Below are 25,781 nucleotides of genomic sequence, written 5' to 3'. Positions count from 1 at the left end.
AATCATTTCTTTTTGCTCAAATGGTGTTGAAAATGTGACAATTGATTCTAGTGTTTACTACGTATTTATTGTGTTCAATGAGCATTTTTCATTACAAACTATGTGTAGATAAAAGCATTCTTGTTATGCACTGTAGAAGCTTGTTCAAATCGCAAATTGTGCAGGGTACACTGTCGGCAAAGTGCATAGATTTCACATCAAAATGTTGAAATGTACATGTAGGTAATGTGATACATACAAAACGGTGATGTAATGGCCAACCTTTCCGAGCCACATTTACGTATCCTGTCTGGGCATTTCTAATTGCCCCTAGTAAAATGCACCTGAAATGCGAACTGCTCAATCATTAGAAATAGCCCAACTGGAGATAGTACAGTACAACTGTAAGTTATTTATAAAAATTTCATGTCTACATGTATAATCCTATTTTTCTCTCAAATGGTATTGAAAAATTACAATTTTACAAAATTACAAAATAAATACATACAATGTATGTATTTGTTTTGTATTCAATGAGAATTATTGTAAGTTCTGCTCAAGAACTTGACATTAACATTTAACTCCGTGTACAACTACCCCTTGGCTTCAATGACTAGAAAGGGCGCTAACCAATAACACTGCGATACCTCATCATGAATTTTTCATTTCTCATGAACATTTAATTTATTAAATTAGAAGAAACAAGAGGTTTTTTTTATTACTAAAAAAATGACATTGTCAACCTAAAGCAGATTTCTCTCAATGTAATAACACCTTTTTGGTAATTTTTGAACAGTTTCTTGGTGTAGAAATTATGATTTTCCTTTATGGGCCCGTTGGTGCCCGTGCAGTGCGACTTGCGTGCTCACGGTACATTGCGCGGTGATCGCCATTTTTATTTTCGTGTTGCGTTTATTCATTGTCATTGTCGTTTCACTCCCAAATTTCTCTCAAAAATTCAAAACCCTGCCCTTTATCCATGACATACATGTAGGCCTATGTTCTGAATGTTGCAAACTAGTTTGGTAGGTCAAATAATTTAAAAGTGGATTTTGGGCGATCGTGAAGTGTAGGGCCCCTGTTTTGTTTTGATCCAATTAGAGTCAAAAATGTTTTTATTGCTCAAAAATCACCTTTACAATCAAAAGCAGACTTTTCTCAATTCTAATGACACCCATTTTGCAATTTGAACAGATTCTTGGGGTAGAAATCACAATTTTCCTGTGCAGGTTTGTGCCTTGGGATTCAGCGCGCCGTGCATGCTCACGTCACGGTACATCGTGCGGTGATCGCCATCTTCATTTTCGGGTCGCGTGTTGTCGCCGCGTTGTCAACGTCATTTGACCCCCAAATTTCCCTCAAAAAATCAAAACCCTGCCCTCTTTCTATGACATACCTGTTTATAAATGAGAATGTCACCAACTAGTTCGGTAGGTTCAATAATTTTAAAGTGGATTTTGTTCCCTTAGTTACGCCTGTTACGCGTACGGGCCCTACACTACACGATCGCCAGAATTCCCTAGGAACCGGGCCCGTAGATACATGATCGACAATACTTCAAGTTCAAGTACTTACTAACTTTAAGTTTAATGTATTTTGTTAGTACAGAGAATAAATAAAAGGTTACTTTTTGTTAGTTGTTACTTTTTCTTTTGGCATGTTTACTTATTTTGTCCGGAAACTGGACCGCATTTTGGTAACTTCAATTTTCGTTTTTATTTTTTGGATAAACAGCACGATTTTAGGACAGTTGCACACACTTACCTTATATATCTTATAAGCCTTATTACTGAATAAAATGTACGACGCACACATCAATGGCAAACAAAATTAGAAGATATTTCATCACACACACACAAATTAAACTTTCCGCCATGTTGAAGCTAATATAGACTGGTTCCCAGTTCATCCGGAATTATAAAATGATCGTTCTGAAAAGGAATGGTGGTAAGGTACCATGCTATAGATTTTCGAAACCTCGGCTTCGTTTCCAGCTTTGGATTTAGGCAACTTTTAGGCCCCTGGTGCTGCCGTGACTACGGCGAAGTTTCGTCAAGCCTTAATTTATGGACTATTATTATTTACACTATAAAGGATGAGTCAAGGTTGTACTTATGAAACAAGATGGCAAATGAAGGGACTAGATACCAAAGGACGAGACAAGATGGTGAAGGATGAGACATAATGGCAAGGTAGGATGATGACATGATGGCAAGGCGGGATGAGACAAGATGGGATGAGATGGGATTTGATGGCAATTATGGATGAGATATGCATGATGGGGAAGGATGAGACAGGTAGCAAGCGATGAGAAAAGGACACAAAGGATGAGACAAGAAGGGAAAGGATGAGACAAGACAGCAAAGGATGAGACAAGATGGCAACAGATGAGACAAGATGGCAAGGGATGAGACAAGATGGCAGGGGATGAGACAATTAAGATGGCAGGGTATATGTATCCAAAAAGGGCTGATTTACAAAAATGTATACGATTGATGCTAACACTTAAAGGACAATAATTGACAGAAGAGGAAAAAAACTTGCTTATGAATAGACGCGCCGTGTAACAACCGCCTGAAAACCACACAGGCCCCTATTATTACATCAATGTCAATCATTTGGCTGAGTGTGCTGCAGATTCAAATTAATATCTCATTAGACTTCATTATATTTGACAGTAAACAAACTTGGTGCCAGTATGTCATGTGATGGGGAAATAGTATAAACAGATTGTGCTGTGCACCTTTCTTAGCCAAAGTTGGTTGAGTATGCGCTGGGAAAGGAGTGGAAAGGACCATAACATATTATGCTTCACATCTTCTCTATTTTAGCCAAAGAACCTAATCTTGATTCATGTGAAGGATACTCCAACAGCAGATTTGAATGTCACATGTGCTGCATGGAAATATTTCTAACTTTGGACGTTGGAGATAACAACAAACTGTATGCCAACTGCTTCACCTTGCTACAGATGGTACATACCTGGGTACCTGTAGTGTATGCTCCTGAAATCAAATGAGCATTGATATATCTGCAGCCTCTTGAATGACACGTTTTAAACAATCTTCAATCAGCATTTCCATTCAGGTACACAAGCAGCAAAACAATTTAGCATTTTAGATAAATCTACCCAAGTTTCTGTCTGCTCATCCAGCAACCATGGAAACTACAACCAATGAGCAGATGACTGCTACTTCAAACTCTACAGCAGAAGATGTTATTGTGTCAACACCATTTGCAATTCTTGTCAAGACTTTGATGGTCATTGCCATCGTTCCCAACCTCCTACTGAATCCACTGATGCTTGTCACTTTGCGTCGCGTCACCAGCATCCAGCCAACAACCAAAATATTCATGGCTTCTCTCACCCTGTCTGATCTGTGCAGCAGCTTTTGGTCGATCCTAATCCTAACATCATTGTTTGCTGACACTTGGTTGTTAGGCAATTTTCTTTGTGCAGTGAATAATGTGATGCTATTTCTCTTTACTGGGCTCAGTGTTAGTACGCTTCTTCTTCTCACTGTGGATCGTTACATTGCTATTTCCCATCCTCTGCGGTATCCCTCCATAATGACCGTGTTCAAATCAAAGATAATTGTATGCAGCGCATGGGCTACAATCATCGTATCCTCCATTCTGATCAATGGGATTAATCCTTTTTATAATATACAGGTTATTGGTCATAACAAGAGACTTTGTACATCAGAGACATATGACTGGAGAGTATATCTATTTCTTGCATTGGTGTTACTTCAGCTACTGACCATATTCATCCTGTATGCACACATCGCCCTAATAGCTCGCAATCAAGCCCGACGCATTGCTGCTGAAAACCAAGCAGGCAATGGTCAAGGTGGGCAGAGAATAAACACCAGATCAACCACCACTATCATCATCATAACAGGGACTTTAATCATCACCTGGATTCCTACACTTATAAGGTTGCCAATAGCTTCACAAAACCAATGGGAACCTTATGACAGTTACTTGTCCTTCAAGTTCACACAAGCTCTGTTGATGTCCAATGGCTGGATGAATGTAATTATTTACTACCTGAGGAACAAGGACCTTCGTCAGGCACTGTGCGGATTACTGACTGACTGGCGCCAAAGACTGTCCCAAAGATTCCGACCATAACTGTCAGAAAATACTGTCAACAAAGAATATATTTTTTGAAAGGATGTTTTACAGGTAGCACAAGAATGAACAGACAATTTAGCTGCCTTATCCACAAGACAACGAATGTTGGGCTTTGCAGGAATTTATAGATACCAGACACTTCAAACCAACTTTTGGACCAATGCGATGTTCTTCACGTTTTTACGATGTCCAAGATTAAGAAACAAAAGTAAACACAGCAACAATATGACCCCTGAAATAAGAAACACATTTAAAACAGACTACCTTGTCACAATACTGTAAAATATTGAAGATTTATTACAAAAAGTCTTACCATCAAATCCTCGCCAATGTGATCATCCAAGCCAAGAATCTCATGATGGACTCATCTTGGTGAGTGTCACTGGTGTCTTCATCACACGCCATGGCCAGGAGGACATGTGAGGCTGTGTAAGTTCCCTGAATTCTTTCCCCTGTAGAGATGCATTGGACTTCTGTGCGTTAACGAACTGATGGAACTCTCACCCCTGAAAAGTGCAAGAACACGAAAAAAGGGGGGAAAATGAGTTGATTTACAGGTACCATATTTTGTATACAAACATTCGGTTGTTGCAGCTAATGTAAAGTTGGCAAGTTCATAGATAATCCTGACCATGCCATACACTATTGCGATAGGCAAATCACCTTATAACTTCTCAGTATCAGGCAGATTGGCAGTGCTGTCTGAATGATATTGAGCTGCATTTGTATTTACAGCCCCAGTGCTTAACTGATCGAACGTTTCTTGTAGTTGGAGAGCCTGTCGATAATTTTGTTTTATATTGTTTATTATTTAGTAATATTTTCAATAGCTTTTAAGGCAATCCTGCATATAGTACAATTTAATGTTTCTTGTATTTTAGTCTCTTGTATCTTAGCCTTTTGTAGTTTGTCCTTTTGATCAGTTCCTTAGGTGTGACTTAATGAATTTAAAAACTGTCAAACGTACATGTATATAAGCTGTCGTGTACATGTATGTATTTTGCCTGAAATAATATTCTTAATTAATAAATAAATAAATAAATAAACGTGTTGCCCGTCAAGAGATGCAAAAGAATCCCCCTTATAAGCCCACCACCAATTCCTATCATCACATTTGGACCTCATTAGTAGTGATTACAAAAGACGGCGGACAAATAGTCTGTAGTCACATGTGTACAATGGCTCTGTCCATTACAGATACAAATAAAATCTCATATGACAATCAACAGCAGACAACCAAATTACCGGTAGGTTTCCCATAAAAGACCCAAAGATATCAGTCTCCAGACATTTTTGAGCCATCCCAACGAACATGGACTTGACTAAATACAAAAACCTCCAGAGTAAGCAGATCTGAAGTTTAATTTGTGCTACGTGTACATGTAGAAGAGACATTCTAAGTTGAATATACATGCAACAACAAACTGAACTTCAACAGGCAGTACATCTTCTTTCAAAATAAAAAACCATTTCTATGTCTTCTGCATCTTACATGTAAATGACACAAACTTTCACGAAAAAAGTTGGATCTACTTTTCAAGACATGAAGAACATTTGACTACTCTTCTAGTGACCACGGAAACTACCGGTACACCCAGTGAAAATATAACCTCTACATCGAGCTTTAGAGCAGAGCTTGAGTACGGCACTTCATCACCACCTTTTGCAATTTTTGTCAAGACTTTTGTGGTACTTCTAATCTTTTCTAATGTGATGAATCCACTGCTGCTCTTCAACCCGCGTCGTGTAACCAACATCCAGCCGACAACCAAAATATTCAAAGCTACTCTCTGCCTCCCCCCCCCCCCCCCCGATCTTTGCCGGCATCAGTTTATGCTGGATCCTTAACTCAATTGCATCGTTTCCTGAAACCTGGTTGTTGGTTGAATTTCTTGAGTACATATTCAGCAGACTTCGTATTTTTTTCTCTTCTTCTTCTCATTGTGGATCATTACATTGCCGTTTTGCATCCTCTGCTTGGTATCCTTCAATGATGACTATGCTCAGATTGAAGATAATTGTACTAAGCACACGGGCTACAATAAGCATCATTTTGATATTTGAATTTATTAATCCTGCTTATGCTTTGCAAGTCAGTCATAAACAAAAGGTATACCGGCTGTATGATTGATTGATTGTGCCGTCTGAGCAATATTCAGCCATTTAGGGTACCATACAGGCATTGGATGAAAATAATTGACAGAATACATGTAGAAACAAATTGCCAATGAAGAGATGCAGAAAGATCAATATTGAAACAAGTCCAGCCCCCTTATTGCACAAAAGGACAATCAGTTGACTCTGTTACACCTGATCACACTAAACAAACCATGTTTGCCGGGTATATGTTGAGGAAGCAGCAGAAAAGCACAATTCAGTCTGCAAACCATTCTTAGCCATCTCACAGTACGTGATCTTCATGGTACTGATCGATCAAGTTCCTCCACTGTGTTGGAGCAGACATGAAGTATAATTTGTGCTGCATGGGAAATTGCCAACATCAGATGCTGGAGACACCAAAAAACAGAATGTTATATGTGTAACTGCTTGACTTTCTTATGGATACTGATGGTACATGCACTGAAGAATGTCTGCAATCTCTTGAATGACACATGCTTTTATGCCAAAACAAAAAGCAATCTTGAATCAGAATTTCCATTTATTAACCAAAACAGGGGGAAACAATAACATTTTAGATGAATCTACTCTGTTTCTGTCTACTCTTCCAGCAACCATGGAAACTACGTCCAATGCACAAATGACTACTACTTCAAACTCTACAGCAGAAGCTACAACTGTCTCAACACCATTTGCAATCTTTGTCAAGATTTTGATGGAAACTACACCCCAGGAAGCAGAAATAAATACATCCTCCAACTCAACCACAGAGGGTGCCGTTTATCCAACTGCATCAACACCATTTGCAATTCTTGTCAAGACTTTGTTGGTCATTGCCATCGTTCCTAACCTCCTATTGAATCCACTGATGCTTGTCACCTTACGTCGTGTCACCAGCATCCAGCCAACAACCAAAATATTCATGGCTTCTCTTACCCTGTGTGATCTGTGCAACAGCTTATGGTGGATCCTAAGCCTAACATCATTGCTTGCTGACACTTGGCTGTTGGGATCTTTTCTTTGTGCAGCAAATCAGGTGATGCTATTCCTCTTTACTGCGCTCAGTGTTAGTACGCTTCTTCTTCTCACTGTGGATCGTTACATTGCTGTTTCCCATCCTCTGCGGTATCCCTCCATAATGACCGTGTTCAAATCAAAGATAATTGTATGTAGCACATGGGCTACAATCATTGTATCCTCCATTCTCATAAATGGGATTAATCCTTTTTATACTATACAGGTTATTGGTCATAACAAGAGATTTTGTGCAGCAGAGACATATGACTGGAGAGTATATCTAATTCTTGTATATGTGGGGCTTCAGCTACTGACCATACTCATCATGTATGCACGCATCGCCCTGATAGCTCGCAATCAAGCCCGACGCATTGCTGCTGAAAACCAAGCAGGCAATGGTCAAGGTGGGCAGAGAATAAACACCAGATCAACCAGCACCATCATCATCGTAACAGGGACTTTAATCATCACCTGGATTCCTACACTGATAAGGTTGGCAATAGCTTCACAAAACCAATGGGAGCCTTATGTCAGTTACTTGGCCTATATGTTAACAGAAGCCATGCTGTTGTCCAATGGCTGGATGAATGTAATTATTTACTACCTGAGGAACAAGGACCTTCGCCGCACACTGTTAGGATTACTAACTGACTGGCGCCAAAGACTGTCCCAAAGATTCTGACCGTAACTTTCCAAAAATACAGTCAACAAAGCATACATTTTGAAAGGATTTTTACAGGTAGCACAGGAATGCACAGACAATTTTGCTGCCTTATCCACAAGACAAAGAATGTTTGGCTTTTGAAGGATTTATTTATAAGACAAGTAAACACTGCAAGACTATGACATCCCCCCCCCCCCCTCCCCCATGGAAAAATTTAGAAAAAGACAGCCTTGTAATCACAATCAAGGACAGAAGACGATTTATTACCAAAACGTCTTACCATCAAAGCCTTGCACGTTGAGCCATCCAAGTGAACAACCTCATGATGGACTCATCTTGGTGAGTGCCACTGGTGTCTTCATAATACCCCATGGCCAGGTGCTACCATACACGTAAGAGAGGACATGTGAGACTGTGTAAGTCCCTTAATTCTGTCCCCTTTAGAGATGTCTTGGACTTCTGAGCATTCATGAACTGATGGAACTCTCATCCCTGAAAAGTGGGGCAAACAAGAAACAAGAAAAAGAAAAGAAATGAGTTGATTTACATGAACAGTTTGTATATGTACAAACATTTGGTTGTTGCAGATAATTGAAATTTTGTAGCAATTTAATAGATGATCCTGACCACGTCATGCACTATTGTGATAGGCAAATCACCATATAATTACTCAATGTCAGGCAGATTGACAGTGCACTCAATCTGTCTGAATGATATTGAGCTACATGTACATGTTTACAGCATCAGTGATTCATGACAATAACTGATGGAAGAACATATTGCCAATCAAGAGAAACAAAAGGATCACTCTAAAAACGGCCCACCATCAATTCCCATCATCACATTTGGACCTCATTAACAGTGATTACAAATGACGGCGGATGTCCCATGAGTACATTGGCTCTGTCCACCGCAGATATAGCCCATATCTCATTGGGCTATATATGACAATCAACAGCGGGCAAACACATTAGGTTTCGTGTGAGCTTGAGAAGAACCCTAATAACCAAAATATATCAGTCTCCATACATTAATCCTGCTTATGCTTTACAAGTTAGTCATAAACAAAAGGTATACCGGCTGTATGATTGATTGATTGTGCCGTCTGAGCTAAATTCAGCCATTTCGGGTACCATACAGCCCTTTGATGAAAATAATTGACAGAATACGTGTAGGAACAAATTGCCAATAAAGAGATGCAGAAAGATCAATATTGAAACAAGTCCAGCCCCCTTATTGCACCAAATGACTATCATTTGACTCTGTTACACCTGATCTCACTAAACAAACCATGTTTGCCGGGTATATGTTGAGGAAGCAGCAGAAAAGCACAGTTCAGTCTGCAAACCATTCTTAGCCATCTCACAGTACGTGATCTTCATGGTACCGATCGATCAAGTTCCTCCACTGTGTTGGAGCAGACATGAAGTATAATTTGTGCTGCGTGGGAAATTGCCAACATCAGATGCTGGAGGCACCAAAAAACAGAATGTTATATGTGTAACTGCTTGACTTTCTTATGGATACTGATGGTACATGCACTGAAGCATGTCTGCAATCTCTTGAATGACACATGCTTTTATGCCAAAACAAAAAGTAATCTTGAATCAGAATTTCCATTTATTGACCAAAACAGGGGAAAAAAATAACATTTGAGATGAATCTACCCTGTTTCTGTCTACTCTTCCAGCAACCATGGAAACTACGTCCAATGCACAAATGACTACTGCTTCAAACTCTACAGCAGAAGCTACGACTGTCTCAACACCATTTGCAATCTTTGTCAAGATTTTGATGGAAACTACACCACAGGAAGCAGAAATAAATACATCCTCCAACTCAACCACAGAGGGTGTCGTTTATCCAACTGCATCAACACCATTTGCAATTCTTGCCAAGACTTTGATGGTCATTGCCATCATTCCTAACCTCTTTCTGAATCCACTGATGCTTGTCACCTTACGTCGTGTCACCAGCATCCAGCCAACAACCAAAATATTCATGGCTTCTCTCACCCTGTGTGATCTGTGCAGAAGCTTGTTGGGGATCCTAATCCTAACATCATTGCTTGCTGACACTTGGCTGTTGGGATCTTTTCTTTGTGCAGCAAATCAGGTGATGCTATTCCTCTTTACTGCGCTCAGTGTTAGTACGCTTCTTCTTCTCACTGTGGATCGCTACATTGCTGTTTCCCATCCTCTGCGGTATCCCTCCATAATGACCGTGTTCAAATCAAAGATAATTGTATGTAGCACATGGGCTACAATCATCGTATCCTCCATTCTGATAAATGGGTTTAATCCTTTTTATACTACATTGGTTATTGGTCATAACAAGAGACTTTGTGTAGCAGAGACATATGACTGGAGAGTATATCTAATTCTTGTATTGGTGGTGCTTCAGCTACTGACCATATTCATCCTGTATGCACGCATCGCCATGATAGCTCGCAATCAAGCCCGACGCATTGCTGCTGAAAACCAAGCAGGCAATGGTCAAGGTGGGCAGAGAATAAACACCAGATCAACCACCACCATCATCATCATAACAGGGACTGTAATCATCACCTGGATTCCTACACTAATAAGGTTGGCAATAGCTTCACAAAACCAATGGGAGCCTTATGTCAATTACTTGGCCTATATTTCAACAGAAGCCATGCTGTTGTCCAATGGCTGGATGAATGTAATTATTTACTACCTGAGGAACAAGGACCTTCGCCAGGCACTGTTAGGATTACTAACTGACTGGCGCCAAAGACTGTCCCAAAGATTCCGACCGTAACTTTCCAAAAATACAGTCAACAAAGCAATGACAGGCAATGGTCAAGGTGGGCAGAGAATTAACACCAGATCAACCACCACCATCATCATCATAACAGGAACTTTAATCATCACCTGGATTCCATCAGTGATCAGGTTAGCGATAGCTTCACAAAACAAATGGTAGCCTATATGACAGTTACTTGGCTGAAATGTTAACACAACATGCACAAGCTCTGCTGTTGTGCAATGGCTGGATTAATTATTTACTACCGTACCTGAGGAACAGGGATCTTTTTTACTTGTATCTGACTGGAGCCAAAGCCTTTGCTAAAGATTTTGGCCATAGCTCAGTCAGAATTGAAGAAACTTCGAAAATCAAGGACATGTTTGGAAACTTTTAGGAAAACGTAGGAAATGCTTCAGTGATAACAATCATCGTTTCCCCATTGCGGTCATTTTAACCATTGCCATTGCCTCAACATTTAATTACACTAACACAGGATTTTAGTTGATTGATGTTTCCAGAAATGAGTTGTGTTGCATCACATAAGATGCTGGCAAGATGGAGTCTTAATCAACCACAGCATTTCTGTCAAAAAAAAAAAAAAGACGACTTTCCAAGCAATATGCTTAATACATGTGATAAAGTAATGAAATTCTGTAGTCGTTGGTGACTAGCAATAACCCGTTTCAGTGACTTTTTGTCCTCTTCAAGGTAAACGTATAGCACTTCGCAATATTGCACCACTATATAACTCTGGCTCCTCCATATTGATCTAGTCCTAAATTGTGTTATTTGAGCGATACTCTGCATTTTATTAATGACAAAATACAGATAATGACAATCACTGATGCACAGACAGAGACTCATCTTGAAATGAATTCAGGCTCCTCATCAATTTATTTTCGTATAAATAACCACTACTCTGTTTTTATCAGCCAGAGAAGAGGTATAGAAGACCTCAACACATCAGCTTGCACACAATTCCAGTTCTCAGTCATCGGTATACAGGTCATGTACATTGTGCATCAGCTATAGAGTAGCGAAGTGCACTGCGTATTCTGTTCCACGAGCACAGCTTAAGTGTGTGAAGACATCCGAGCGCGAACCAGAGTGAACCAGAACAATAACAGCTGACGTCACAATTCAGTACTCTATACATCTCAATGGATTTGAAGTACCTGTGTATACTTTGTCTCACAGATAACTTTCACTGTGCCAGTTGACGCTACCAATGAACTTAACATATTCTGATGGAGTATTTTATGGAATATGATGGGATAAGCTTTTTCATCAAATCTTTAATAAGCATTTTCTTCAGATGAACATTATTTATGTACATGTAACTGTGCAAGTACATGCCCACTGCAACATGAATACTACTGAAAATTTCTTCAAAGCAACAAACCTCACTTTTGATCAGGCTTTTGAAAAAAAAAAGTACTTAAACAATAGGTACGATACATAATGCTGCAAACTCTGCTTCTGCCAAACAAAGTCTGCCAACTCGTCAAGCAACAATGGAAACAACACCAAGTGCAGTAGAAATAAATACATCCTCCAACTCAACCACAGAGGAAGCCGAGTTTGTAACTGCATCAACACCATTTGCAATTCTTGTCAAGACTTTGATGGTCATTGCCATCTTTCCCAACCTCCTACTGAATCCACTGATGCTTTTCACTTTGCGCCGTGTCACCAGCATCCAGCCAACAACCAAAATATTCATGGCTTCTCTCACCCTGTCTGATCTGTGCAACAGCTTATGGTGGATCCTTAACTTAGTAGCATTGTTTGCTGGAACTTGGTTCATGGGAGAATTTCTGTGTGCAGCAAATCAGGTGATGCTATGCGTCTTTGCCGCACTTAGTAGTGGTGCTCTTCTTCTTCTCACTGTGGATCGTTACATTGCTATTTCCCGTCCTCTGCGGTACCACTCAATAATGACCGTGTTCAAATCAAAGATAATTGTATGTAGCACATGTGCTACAATCATGGTATCCTCCACTCTGATAAATGGGATAAATCATTTTTATACTACACAGGTTATTGGTCATAACAAGAGACTTTGTTTAGCTGAGACATATGACTGGAGAGTGTATGTAATTCTTGCATACATTTTGCTTGCACTACTGGCCATATTCATCCTGTATGCACATATCACCATAATAGCTCGCAATCAAGCCCGACGCATTGCTGCTGAAAACCAAGCAGGCAATGGTCAAGGTGGGCAGAGAATAAACACCAGATCAACCACCACCATCATCATCATAACGGGGACTTTAATCATCACCTGGATTCCTATACTGATTACATTGGCAAAAGCTTCACAAAACCAATGGGAGCCTTATGACAGTTTCTTGGCCTATATGTTCACACAAGCTCTGGTGTTGTCCAATGGCTGGATGAATGTTGCTATTTACTACCTGAGGAACAAGGACCTTCGCCAGGCACTGTGTGGCATGCTTTCTGACTGGCGCAAAAGCCTGTCCCAAAGACTCTGGGGTTAGGTTTAAGCACCACCTTTAAAACTTCAATGAGAAAGTAACAGGCTTTGGCAAGGATTGTTCCCAGGTTAGTCATCTGTATCTTCAAAGACTGAGTGGGAGAATACACTGGCAGAATGTCTCATGTGACTAGATAAGCCACACAAGCAGTCTCACCAGAATTTTAATTCAGAATGAGGAAATTCAAATTTGAGATGAAGTTGGACAAATTAACCCTCCTACAGTATGAACAGTGACAGATAGTATAAAAACATCAATGCTCTTCCCTGCAATGCCTTTACAGAGGCTAGTCACCAACGGTCATATCATATTTCAAGCAAGCACTGTGATTAGTCAAATTCAGTCAAGTGACAAAAGTAGGCAAGTGGTAGGCACAGCTGACCTATCATTCACCTACAGTCAAAGCATAGCTATCAAGTTACACAATCAGTCAAAGCCAATCAATCCTGCTTTATGTAGGCTGGGAGCTCTTAACTGTTAAAAACAGTCACCTGATTGATTTTAACTGAAAAGACAACTTTGCGCAGAATGTATGTTTGCATAGGAGGTTTAATTGAGGGTGGGTATAATCAAATTAACAAAAAAACAAAGGAATACTGAAGGGAACAATAATTAATTTTTAAAGTGAACAAAGAAAACAAGGAACAACGTACCAAATTCAGGTTTGGCCAGTAGTTATTCTTTGCATTCAGTCATGGAAATAATCACTGCTACATGTAAGTTGGAACCCTGTCATAGAATCTGGGGAAAAGAGAGAAAGAAACAAGCAAATATAAAAACACTTATACGGTAGGTCGCATCTCAAAAGACGGACAAAAGAGGACTTTTTGGTTACAAAAGACAGGGGACAAGATTCATTTCAAAGTCTCATTCTTCCAATTGTTACAATTCAGACATTGGCTATGTGACAATCAACAGCAGACCAACAAATTGAAATAAGGTTTCCTATGAGCTTGGGAAGAACCCTAACAGACCCAAATATATCAGTCTCGGACATTTCAGGGCCATCCCAACAAACCTGCACCGGATTTCATGAAACTCATCGTAACTTACGATGCATCGCAGCTGCAATGCGTCCTGCGTTCCATTTCACAGAACACCTCGTATGTGCGATGCGTCATATGTGTACCGTATTTATAGCTTAACTCAGTAACTGTTTTATGTACTTAGTCAGCATACAGTAAATAGTCATCTGATATTCAACAAAGAGTCGTCGGATCTCCGCTCAAAATTTGTTAAAACGTAGGACTACATGGCGGCCGTGTGAGGCAATTTTGAAGGAAAGAAAGTTACCTCATTGTAATTATTCCATGTAGGCCATACAAGTGCTACTTACAAAATAAGCAAAGAACCTTTTCAGTGACTTTTTGTTCTCATGCAAGTAAACATTTAGCAGTATGCAATATTGCGTCACCATATTACTCTGGCTTCTCCATATTGATCTAGTCCTTAATTGTGTTATTGGAGCAATACTCTGTATTTTATTAACGACAAAGAGCACATAATGACAATCACTGATGCACAGACAGAGACTCATCTTGAAATGAATTCAGACTCCTCATCAAGTATTGTGGCCTGTTTGTTGGTTCTCCACATTTTGGATGCAAATTAAAGTCTCCTTTGGCTTGATGCCCACTTCACTACTCTGTTTCTATCAGCCATAGATTTGGCGCAGAAGACCTCAACACATCAGATTGCATACAATTCTTAGTCACCGGTACTTGTCATCAGCTTGAAGTACCTGTATATTTTGCCTCTGATACAACTTTCATTGTACATTGTACATGCACCAGTAGTCGGCGTTACCAATGAACTTAACATATTCTGATGGAGTATTCTATGGATTTTGACAGCATAACCTTTTTCTTCAAATCTTCAATAAGCACTGTCTTCAAATGAACATGAATTTCTTGCGCAAGTACATGTCCATTGCAAAATGAACATTACTGAAAATTTCTTTAGAGCAACAAACCTTACCTTTGGATCAGGCTTTCAAAAAAAGTACTTAAACAATAGGTACATATAATGCCGCAACTCTGCTTCTGCTAAAGGAAATTTGCCTACTCGTCAAGTAACAATGGAAACCACACCAAGTGCAGTAGAAATAAACACATCCTCCAACTCAACCACAGAGGAGGCCGAGTTTGTAACTGCATCAACACCATTTGAAATTCTTGTCAAGACTTTGATGGTCCTTGCCATCTTTCCCAACCTCCTGCTGAACCCACTCATGCTCTCCACCTTACGCCGTGTCACCAGCATCCAGCCAACAACCAAAATATTCATGGCTTCTCTCACCCTGTCTGATCTGTGCAACAGCTTGTGGGGGATCGTTAACTTAGTAGCAGTGTTTGCTGGAACTTGGTTCATGGGTGAATTTCTGTGTGCAGCAAATCTGGTGATGTCATTGCTCTTTAATGCACTTAGTATTCATGCACTTCTTCTTCTCTCTGTGGACCGTTACATTGCTATTTCCCGTCCTCTGCGGTATCCCTCAATAATGACTGTGTTAAAATCAAAGATAATTGTATGTAGCACATGGGCTACAATCATCGTATCCTCAATTATCATATGTGGCATTGATAATAATACTATTTTGGTTATTGGTCATAACAAGAAAATTTGTGTAACAAAGACATTTGACTGGAGAGTATATCTAATGCTTGTATTGGTGGTGCTTCAGCTACTGACCATATTCATCCTGTATGCACGCATCGCCCTGATAGCTCGCAATCAAGCCCGACGCATTGCTGCTGAAAACCAAGCAGGCAATGGTCAAGGTGGGCGGGGAATAAACACCAGATCAGCCACCACCATCATCATCATAACGGGGACTTTAATCATCACCTGGATTCCTACACTGATAAGGTTGGCAATAGCTTCACAAAACCAATGGGAACCTTATGACAGGTACTTGGCCTTCATGTTCACACAAGCTCTGCTGTTGTCCAATGGCTGGATGAATGTAATTATTTACTACCTGAGGAACAAGGACCTTCGCCAGGCACTGTGCGGATTACTGACTGACTGCCGCCAAAGACTGTCCCAAAGATTCCGACCATAACTGTCAGTAAATACATTCAACAAAGAAAGCATTTTGAAAAGTTGTTTTACAGGTAGCACAAGAATGCACAGACAATTTAGCTGCCTTATCCACAAGACAACGAATGTTGGGCTTTGCAGGAATTTATAGATACCAGACACTTAAAACCAACTTTTGGACCAATGCGATGTACTTCATGTTTCTACGATGTCCAAGATTAAGAAACAAAAGTAAACACAGCAACAATATGACCCCTGAAATAAGAAACACATTTAAAACAGACTACCTCGTCACAATACTGTAAAATATTGAAGATTTATTACAAAAGTCTCACCATCAAATCCTCGCAAATGTGGCCATCCAAGCCAAGAATCTCATGATGGACTCATCTTGGTGAGTGTCACTGGTGTCTTCATCACACGCCATGGCCAGGAGGACATGTGAGGCTGTGTAAGTTCCCTTAATTCTTTCCCCTGTAGAGATGCATTGGACTTCTGTGTGTTAACGAACTGATGGAACTCTCACCCCTGAAAAGTGCAAAAACACAATAAAAGGGAAAAAATGAGTTGATTTACATGTACCATATTTTGTATACAAACATTCGGTTGTTGCAGCTAATGTAAAGTTGGCAAGTTAAGAGATAATCCTGACCATGTTATACACTATTGCGATAGGCAAATCACCTGATAACTTCTCAGTATCAGGCAGATTGGCAGTGCTGTCTGAATGATATTGAGCTGCATTTGTATTTACAGCCCCAGTGCTTAACTGATCGAACGTTTGTTGTAGTTGGAGAGCCTCTTGATCATTTTTTTTAAATTGTTTATTATTTAGTAATATTTTCAATAGCTTTTAAGAGAACCCTGCATATAGTACAATTTAATGTTTCTTGTATTTTAGTCTCTTGTATCTTAGCCTTTTGTAGTTTGTCCTTTTGATCAGTTCCTTAGTTGTGACTTAATGAATTTAAAAACTGTCAAACACATGTACATGTATATAAACTGTCGTGTACATGTATGTATTTTGCCTGAAATAATATTCTTAATTAATAAATAAATAAATAAATAAACGTGTTGCCCGTCAAGAGACGCAAAAGAATCCCCCTTATAAGGCCCACCACCAATTCCTATCATCACATTTGGACCTCATTAGTAGTGATTACAAAAGACGGCCGACAAATAGTCTGTAGTCACATGTGTACAATAGCTCTGTCCATTACAGATACAAATAATATCTCAAATGACAATCAATAGCAGACAACCAAATTACCGGTAGGTTTCCCACAAAAGATCCAAATATATCAGTCTCCAGACATTTTTGAGCCATCCCAATGAATCTGGACTTGACTTAATACAAAAACCTCCAGAGTAAGCAGATCTGAAGTTTAATTTGTGCTACATGTACATGTAGAAGAGACATTCTAAGTTGAATATACATGCAACAACAAACTGAACTTCAACAGGCAGTACATCTTCCTTCAAAATCAATAACCATTTCTATGTCTTCTGCATCTTACATGTAAATGACACAAACTTTCACGAAAAAAAGTTGGATCTACGTTTCCAGACATGAAGAACATTTGACTACTCTTCTAGTAACCACGGAAACTACCAGTACACCCAGTGAAAATATAACCTCTACATCGAGCTTTAGAGCAGAGCTTGAGTACGGCACTGCATCACCACCTTTTGCAATTTTTGTCAAGACTTTTGTGGTACTTGCAATCTTTTCTAATGTGATGAATCCACTGCTGCTCTTCACCCCGCGTCGTGTCACCAACATCCAGCCGACAACCAAAATATTCATAGCTTCTTCCCCCCCCCCTCTCATCTTTGCAACAGTTTATGCTGGATCCTTAACTCAATTGCATCGTTTCCTGAAACCTGGTTGTTGGTTGAATTTCTTTATTACACATTCAGCAGACTTCGTATTTTTTTCTCTTCTTCTTCCCATTGTGGATCGTTACATTGCCGTTTTGCATCCTCTGCATGGTATCCTTCAATGATGACTATGCTCAGATTGAAGATAATTGTACTAAGCACACGGGCTACAATAAGCATCATTTTGATATTTGAATTGATTAATCCGGCTTATGCTTTGCAAGTTAATCATAAACAAAAGGTATACTGGCTGTATGATTGATTGATTGTGCCGTCTGAGCAAAATTCAGCCATTTAGGGTACCATACAGGCGTTTGAAAATAATTGACAGAATACATGTAGGAACAAATTACCAATAAAGAGATGCAGAAAGATCAATATTGAAACAAGTCCAGCCCCCTTACTGCACCAAATGACAATCAGTTGACTCTGTTACACCTGATCACACTAAACAAACCATGTTTGCCGGGTATATGTTGAGGAAGCAGCACAAAAGCACAGTTCAGTCGGCAAACCATTCTTAGCCATCTCACAGTACGTGATCTTCATGGTACCGATCGATCAAGTTCCTCCACTGTGTTGGAGCAGACATGAAGTATAATTTGTGCTGCATGGGAAATTGCCAACATCAGATGCTGGAGACACCAAAAAACAGAATGTTATATGTGTAACTGCTTGACTTTCTTATGGATACTGATGGTACATGCACTGAAGCATGTCTGCAATCTCTTGAATGACACATGCTTTTATGCCAAAACAAAAAGTAATCTTGAATCAGAATTTCCATTTATTGACCAAAACAGGGGAAAAAAATAACATTTGAGATGAATCTACCCTGTTTCTGTCTACTCTTCCAGCAACCATGGAAACTACGTCCAATGCACAAATGACTACTACTTCAAACTCTACAGCAGAAGCTACGACTGTCTCAACACCATTTGCAATCTTTGTCAAGATTTTGATGGAAACTACACCACAGGAAGCAGAAATAAATACATCCTCCAACTCAACCACAGAGGGTGTCGTTTATCCAACTGCATCAACACCATTTGCAATTCTTGCCAAGACTTTGATGGTCATTGCCATCATTCCTAACCTCTTTCTGAATCCACTGATGCTTGTCACCTTACGTCGTGTCACCAGCATCCAGCCAACAACCAAAATATTCATGGCTTCTCTCACCCTGTGTGATCTGTGCAGAAACTTGTGGGGGATCCTAATCCTAACATCATTGCTTGCTGACACTTGGCTGTTGGGATCTTTTCTTTGTGCAGCAAATCAGGTGATGCTATTCCTCTTTACTGCGCTCAGTGTTAGTATGCTTCTTCTTCTCACTGTGGATCGTTACATTGCTGTTTCCCATCCTCTGCGGTATCCCTCCATAATGACCGTGTTCAAATCAAAGATAATTGTATGTAGCACATGGGCTACAATCATCGTATCCTCCATTCTGATAAATGGGTTTAATCCTTTTTATACTACATTGGTTATTGGTCATAACAAGAGACTTTGTGTAGCAGAGACATATGACTGGAGAGTATATCTAATTCTTGTATTGGTGGTGCTTCAGCTACTGACCATATTCATCCTGTATGCACGCATCGCCATGATAGCTCGCAATCAAGCCCGACGCATTGCTGCTGAAAACCAAGCAGGCAATGGTCAAGGTGGGCAGAGAATAAACACCAGATCAACCACCACCATCATCATCATAACAGGGACTGTAATCATCACCTGGATTCCTACACTAATAAGGTTGGCAATAGCTTCACAAAACCAATGGGAGCCTTATGTCAATTACTTGGCCTATATTTCAACAGAAGCCATGCTGTTGTCCAATGGCTGGATGAATGTAATTATTTACTACCTGAGGAACAAGGACCTTCGCCAGGCACTGTTAGGATTACTAACTGACTGGCGCCAAAGACTGTCCCAAAGATTCTGACCGTAACTTTCCAAAAATACAGTCAACAAAGCAATGACAGGCAATGGTCAAGGTGGGCAGAGAATTAACACCAGATCAACCACCACCATCATCATCATAACAGGAACTTTAATCATCACCTGGATTCCATCAGTGATCAGGTTAGCGATAGCTTCACAAAACAAATGGTAGCCTATATGACAGTTACTTGGCTGAAATGTTAACACAACATGCACAAGCTCTGCTGTTGTGCAATGGCTGGATTAATTATTTACTACCGTACCTGAGGAACAGGGATCTTTTTTACTTGTATCTGACTGGAGCCAAAGCCTTTGCTAAAGATTTTGGCCATAGCTCAGGCAGAATTGAAGAAACTTCGAAAATCAAGGACATGTTTGGAAACTTTTAGGAAAACGTAGGAAATGCTTCAGTGATAACAATCATCGTTTCCCCATTGCGGTCATTTTAACCATTGCCATTGCCTCAACATTTAATTACACTAACACAGGATTTTAGTTGATTGATGTTTCCAGAAATGAGTTGTGTTGCATCACATAAGATGCTGGCAAGATGGAGTCTTAATCAACCACAGCATTTCTGTCCAAAAAAAAAAAAAAAGACGACTTTCCAAGCAATATGCTTAATACATGTGATAAAGTAATGAAATTCTGTAGTCGTTGGTGACTAGCAATAACCCGTTTCAGTGACTTTTTGTCCTCTTCAAGGTAAACGTATAGCACTTCGCAATATTGCACCACTATATAACTCTGGCTCCTCCATATTGATCTAGTCCTTAATTGTGTTATTTGAGCGATACTCTGCATTTTATTAATGACAAAATACAGATAATGACAATCACTGATGCACAGACAGAGACTCATCTTGAAATGAATTCAGGCTCCTCATCAATTTATTTTCGTATAAATAACCACTACTCTGTTTTTATCAGCCAGAGAAGAGGTATAGAAGACCTCAACACATCAGCTTGCACACAATTCCAGTTCTCAGTCATCGGTATACAGGTCATGTACATTGTGCATCAGCTATAGAGTAGCGAAGTGCACTGCGTATTCTGTTCCACGCGTACAGCTTAAGTGTGTGAAGACATCCGAGCGCAAACCAGAGTGAACCAAAACAATAACAGCTGACGTCACAATTCAGTACTCTATACATCTCAATGGATTTGAAGTACCTGTGTTTACTTTGTCTCACAGATAACTTTCACTGTGCCAGTTGACGCTACCAATGAACTTAACATATTCTGATGGAGTATTTTATGGAATATGATGGGATAAGCTTTTTCATCAAATCTTTAATAAGCATTTTCTTCAGATGAACATTATTTATGTACATGTAACTGTGCAAGTACATGCCCACTGCAACATGAATACTACTCAAAATTTCTTCAAAGCAACAAACCTCACCTTTGATCGGGCTTTTGAAAAAAAAAGTACTTAAACAATAGGTACAGTAGATAATGCAAACTCTGCTTCTGCCAAAGACTGCCAAATCATCAAGTAACAATGGAAACAACACCAAGTGCAGCTGAAATAAACACATCCCCCAACTCATCCACAGAGGAATCCGAGTTTGGAACTGCATCAACACCATTTGAATTTTTTATCAAGACTTTGTTGGTCCTCGCCATCTTTCCCAACCTCCTACTGAATCCACTGATGCTTTTCACTTTGCGCCGTGTCACCAGCATCCAGCCAACAACCAAAATATTCATGGCTTCTCTCACCCTGTCTGATCTGTGCAACAGCTTATGGTGGATCCTTAACTTAGTAGCATTGTTTGCTGGAACTTGGTTCATGGGTGAGTTTTTGTGCGCAGCAAATCAGGTGATGCAGTACCTCTTTAACGGACTTAGTGGTAATTCTCTTCTTCTTCTTACTGTGGATCGTTACATTGCTATTTCCCATCCTCTGTGTTATCCATCAATAATGACTGTGTTAAAATCAAAGATAATTGTATGTAGCACATGGGCTACCTTCACTGTATTTACCGTTCTCATATATGGCATTGATCATAATGCTATTTTGGTTATTGGTCATAACAAGAACATTTGTGTAGCAAAGACACATGAGTGGAGAGTATATCTAATTCTTGTATATGTGGGGCTTCAGCTACTGACCATATTCATCCTGTATGCACGCATCGCCCTGATAGCTCGCAATCAAGCCCGACGCATTGCTGCTGAAAACCAAGCAGGCAATGGTCAAGGTGGACAGAGAATAAACACCAGATCAACCACCACCATCATCATCATAACAGGGACTTTAATCATCACCTGGATTCCTTTACTGATTACATTGGCAATAGCTTTGAAAACAAAACCAATGGGAGCCTTATGACACTTACTTGGCCTTCATGTTCACACAAGCTCTGATGTTATCCAATGGCTGGATGAATGTAATTATTTACTACCTGAGGAACAGGGATCTTCGCCAGGCACTGTGTGGCATGCTTTCTGACTGGCGCAAAAGCCTGTCCCAAAGACTCTGGGGTTAGGTTTTAGCACCGCCTTTAATACTTCAATGAGAAAGTAACAGGCTTTGGCAAGGATTGTTCCCAGGTAAGTCATCTGTATCTTCAGAGACTGAGTGGGAGAATACACTGGCAGAATGTCTTATGTGACTAGATAAGCCACACAAGCAGTCTCACCAGAATTTTAATTCAGAATGAGGAAATTCAAATTTGAGATGAAGTTGGACAAATTAACCCTCCTACAGTATGAACAGTGACAGATAGTATAAAAACATCAAGCCTCTTCCCTGCAATGCCTTTACACAGGCTAGTCACTAACAGTCATATCATATTTCAAGCAAGCACTGTGATTAGTCAAATTCAGTCGACTGACAAAAGAAGGCAAGTGGTAGGCACAGCTGGCTTATCATTCACCTACAGTCAAAGCATAGCTATCAAGTTACACATTCAGTCAAAGCCAATCAATCCTGCTTTATGTAGGCCGGGAGCTCTTAACTGTTAAAAACAGTCACCTGATTGATTTTAACTGAAATGACAACTTTGCACAGAATGTATGTTTGCAAAGGAGGGTTAATTGAGGGTGGGTATAATCCAAATAAAAAAAACAAAGGGATACCAAACAGGAAAAATAACGAATTTTAAAAGTAAAAAAAGAAGGAAAAAAAAGAAACATCATACCAAATTCAGGTTTGGCCAGTAGTTATTCTTTGCACGCAGTCATGGAAATAATCACATTTAAGATGGAAACCTGTGATACAATCTGGTTAAAAGAGAGAAAGAAACAAGCAAATATAAAAACACTTATACGGTAGGTCGCATCTCATAAGACCGACAGAAGAGGACTTTTTGGTTACAAAAGACAGGGGACAAGATTCATTTCAAAGTCTCATTCTTCCAATTGTTACAATTCAGACATTGGCTATGTGACAATCAACAGCAGACCAACAAACTGAAATCAGGTTTCCTATGAGCTGAGGAAGAACCCTAGCAGACCCAAATATATCAGTCTCGGACATTTCAGGGCCAACCCAACAAACCTGCACCTTATTTCATGAAACTCATCGTATCTTACGATGCGTCGCAGCTGCAACGCATCCTGCGTTCCATTGCACAGAACACGTCGTATGTGCGACCCATCATATGTGTTATAGCTTAATTCGGTGACTGTTTTATGTATTTAGTCAGCATACAGTAAATAGTCATCTGATATTCAACAAAAATTCGCCGGATCTTGCTCAAAATTTGTTAAAATATAGGACTAAATGGCGGCCGTGTGAGGCAATTTTAAAGAAAGAAAGTTACCTCATTGTAATTATTCCATGTAGGCCATACAAGTGCTACGTACAAAATAAACAAAGAACCTTTTCAGTGACTTTTTGTCCTCATGCAAGTAAACGTTTAGCAGTATGCAATATTGCATCACCATATTACTCTGGCTTCTCCATATTGATCAAGTCCTTAATTGTGTTATTTGAGCGATACTCTGTATTTTATTAATGACAAAGAGCACATAATGACAATCACTGATGCACAGACAGAGACTCATCTTGAAATGAATTCAGGCTCCTCATCAAGTAATGTGGCCTGTTTGTTGGTTCTCCACATTTTGGATGCAAATTAAAGTCTCCGTTGGCTTCATGCCCACTTCACTACTCTGTTTCTATCAGCCATAGATTTGGCGCAGAAGACCTCAACACATCAGATTGCATACAATTCTTAGTCACCGGTACTTGTCATCAGCTTGTAGTACCTGTATATTTTGCCTCTGATCCAACTTTCATTGTACATTGTACATGCACCAGAAGTCGGCGTTACCAATGACCTTCACATATTCTGATGGAGTATTCTATGGATTTTGACAGCATAAGGTTTTTCTTCAAATCTTCAATAATCATTTTCTGCAGATGAACATTCATTTCTTGCGCAGGAACATGTCCATAGTAACATGAATATTACGGAAAATTTCTTGAGAGCAACAAACCTCACCTTTGGATCAGGCTTTCAAAAAAAGTACTTAAACAATAGGTACATATAATGCCGCAACTCTGCTTCTGCTAAAGGAAATTTGCCTACTCATCAAGTAACAATGGAAACCACACCAAGTGCAGTAGAAATAAATACATCCTCCAACTCAACCACAGAGGAATCTGAGTTTGTAACTGCATCAACACCATTTGAAATTTTTGTCAAGACTTTGATGGTCCTTGCCATCTTTCCCAACCTCCTACTGAATCCACTGATGCTTGTCACTTTGCGCCGTGTCACCAGCATCCAGCCAACAACCAAAATATTCATGGCTTCTCTCACCCTGTCTGATCTGTGCAACAGTTTATGGTGGATCCTTTACTTAATAGCATTGTTTGCTGGATCTTGGTTCATGGGTGAATTTCTGTGCGCAGCAAATCTGATGATGTCATCTCTCTTTAATGCACTTAGTATTTGTGCACTTCTTCTTCTCACTGTGGATCGTTACATTGCTATTTCCCGTCCTTTGCGGTACCCATCAATAATGACTGTGTTAAAATCAAAGATAATTGTATGTAGCACATGGGCTACAATCATCGTATCCTCCATTCTCATATATAGGAATAATTCTTTCACTATTTTGGTTATTGGTCATAACAAGGACATTTGTGCACCAAAGACATTTGATTGGAGAGGATATGTAATGCTTGTAATAATGGCAGTTGGGTCACTCCCCATATTCATTCTGTATGCGCACATCGCCCTGATAGCTCGCAGTCAAGCCCGACGCATTGCTGCTGAAAACCAAGCAGGCAATGGTCAAGGTGGACAGAGAATAAACACCAGATCAACCACCACCATCATCATCATAATGGGGACTTTAATCATCACCTGGATTCCTATACTGATTACATTGGCAATAGCTTCACAAAACCAATGGGAGCTTTATGACACTTACTTGGCCTTCATGTTCACACAAGCTCTGTTGTTATCTAATGGCTGGATGAATGTAATTATTTACTACCTGAGGAACAGGGATCTTCGCCAGGCACTGTGTGGCATGCTTTCTGACTGGCGCAAAAGCCTGTCCCAAAGACTCTGGGGTTAGGTTTAAGCACCGCCTTTAATACTTCAATGAGAAAGTAACAGGCTTTGGCAAGATTGTTCCCAGGTAAGTCATCTGTATCTTCAGAGACTGAGTGGGAGAATACACTGGCAGAATGTCTTATGTGACTAGATAAGCCACGCAAGCAGTCTCACCAGAATTTTAATTCAGAATGAGGAAATT

The 25,781-nt window shown here is 39.8% G+C and overlaps 5 protein-coding genes and 1 pseudogene across 5 annotated transcripts; all 6 read left to right on the top strand.

Annotated features, from left to right (window-relative positions):
- Nucleotides 1-3,068: 3,068 nt before the first annotated feature.
- Nucleotides 3,069-4,131, top strand: LOC119727704 (alpha-1A adrenergic receptor-like). The gene has a single exon (XM_038199720.1). It carries the CDS (start codon nt 3,139-3,141, stop codon nt 4,114-4,116), a length of 978 nt encoding a protein of 325 aa, XP_038055648.1. The 5' UTR covers nt 3,069-3,138; the 3' UTR covers nt 4,117-4,131.
- A 2,429-nt stretch (nt 4,132-6,560) lies between these two features.
- On the top strand, nt 6,561-8,095 carry LOC119727703 (melatonin receptor type 1C-like). The gene has a single exon (XM_038199719.1). The coding sequence runs from the start codon at nt 6,725-6,727 to the stop codon at nt 7,934-7,936; it is 1,212 nt and encodes a 403-aa protein (XP_038055647.1). The 5' UTR covers nt 6,561-6,724; the 3' UTR covers nt 7,937-8,095.
- Nucleotides 8,096-9,689: 1,594 nt separating this feature from the next.
- On the top strand, nt 9,690-10,702 carry LOC119727238 (beta-2 adrenergic receptor-like). Its single transcript, XM_038199102.1, has one exon. It carries the CDS (start codon nt 9,713-9,715, stop codon nt 10,700-10,702), a length of 990 nt encoding a protein of 329 aa, XP_038055030.1. The 5' UTR covers nt 9,690-9,712.
- A 3,625-nt stretch (nt 10,703-14,327) lies between these two features.
- On the top strand, nt 14,328-16,255 carry LOC119727234 (beta-2 adrenergic receptor-like). Its single transcript, XM_038199099.1, has one exon. It carries the CDS (start codon nt 15,269-15,271, stop codon nt 16,253-16,255), a length of 987 nt encoding a protein of 328 aa, XP_038055027.1. The 5' UTR covers nt 14,328-15,268.
- Nucleotides 16,256-18,478: 2,223 nt separating this feature from the next.
- Nucleotides 18,479-20,059, top strand: LOC119727233 (beta-2 adrenergic receptor-like). Its single transcript, XM_038199098.1, has one exon. It carries the CDS (start codon nt 18,977-18,979, stop codon nt 20,057-20,059), a length of 1,083 nt encoding a protein of 360 aa, XP_038055026.1. The 5' UTR covers nt 18,479-18,976.
- A 1,502-nt stretch (nt 20,060-21,561) lies between these two features.
- Nucleotides 21,562-22,894, top strand: LOC119727232 (annotated as a pseudogene).
- Nucleotides 22,895-25,781: the final 2,887 nt, after the last annotated feature.

Source organism: Patiria miniata, unplaced genomic scaffold (assembly GCF_015706575.1).
Source record: "Patiria miniata isolate m_02_andy unplaced genomic scaffold, ASM1570657v1 HiC_scaffold_20, whole genome shotgun sequence".
Classification (NCBI taxonomy): domain Eukaryota; kingdom Metazoa; phylum Echinodermata; class Asteroidea; order Valvatida; family Asterinidae; genus Patiria; species Patiria miniata.
Note: the sequence above shows the minus strand (reverse complement) of the source record. Positions and strands in the feature narration are given on the sequence as shown.

What these genes read in the sequence shown, in the direction of transcription:
- LOC119727704 (XM_038199720.1), top strand. Translation starts at nt 3,139, where the DNA reads ATGGAAACTACAACCAATGAGCAGATGACTGCTACTTCAAACTCTACA.
- LOC119727234 (XM_038199099.1), top strand. Translation starts at nt 15,269, where the DNA reads ATGGAAACCACACCAAGTGCAGTAGAAATAAACACATCCTCCAACTCA.
- LOC119727233 (XM_038199098.1), top strand. Translation starts at nt 18,977, where the DNA reads ATGGAAACTACGTCCAATGCACAAATGACTACTACTTCAAACTCTACA.
- LOC119727238 (XM_038199102.1), top strand. Translation starts at nt 9,713, where the DNA reads ATGGAAACTACACCACAGGAAGCAGAAATAAATACATCCTCCAACTCA.
- LOC119727703 (XM_038199719.1), top strand. Translation starts at nt 6,725, where the DNA reads ATGACACATGCTTTTATGCCAAAACAAAAAGCAATCTTGAATCAGAAT.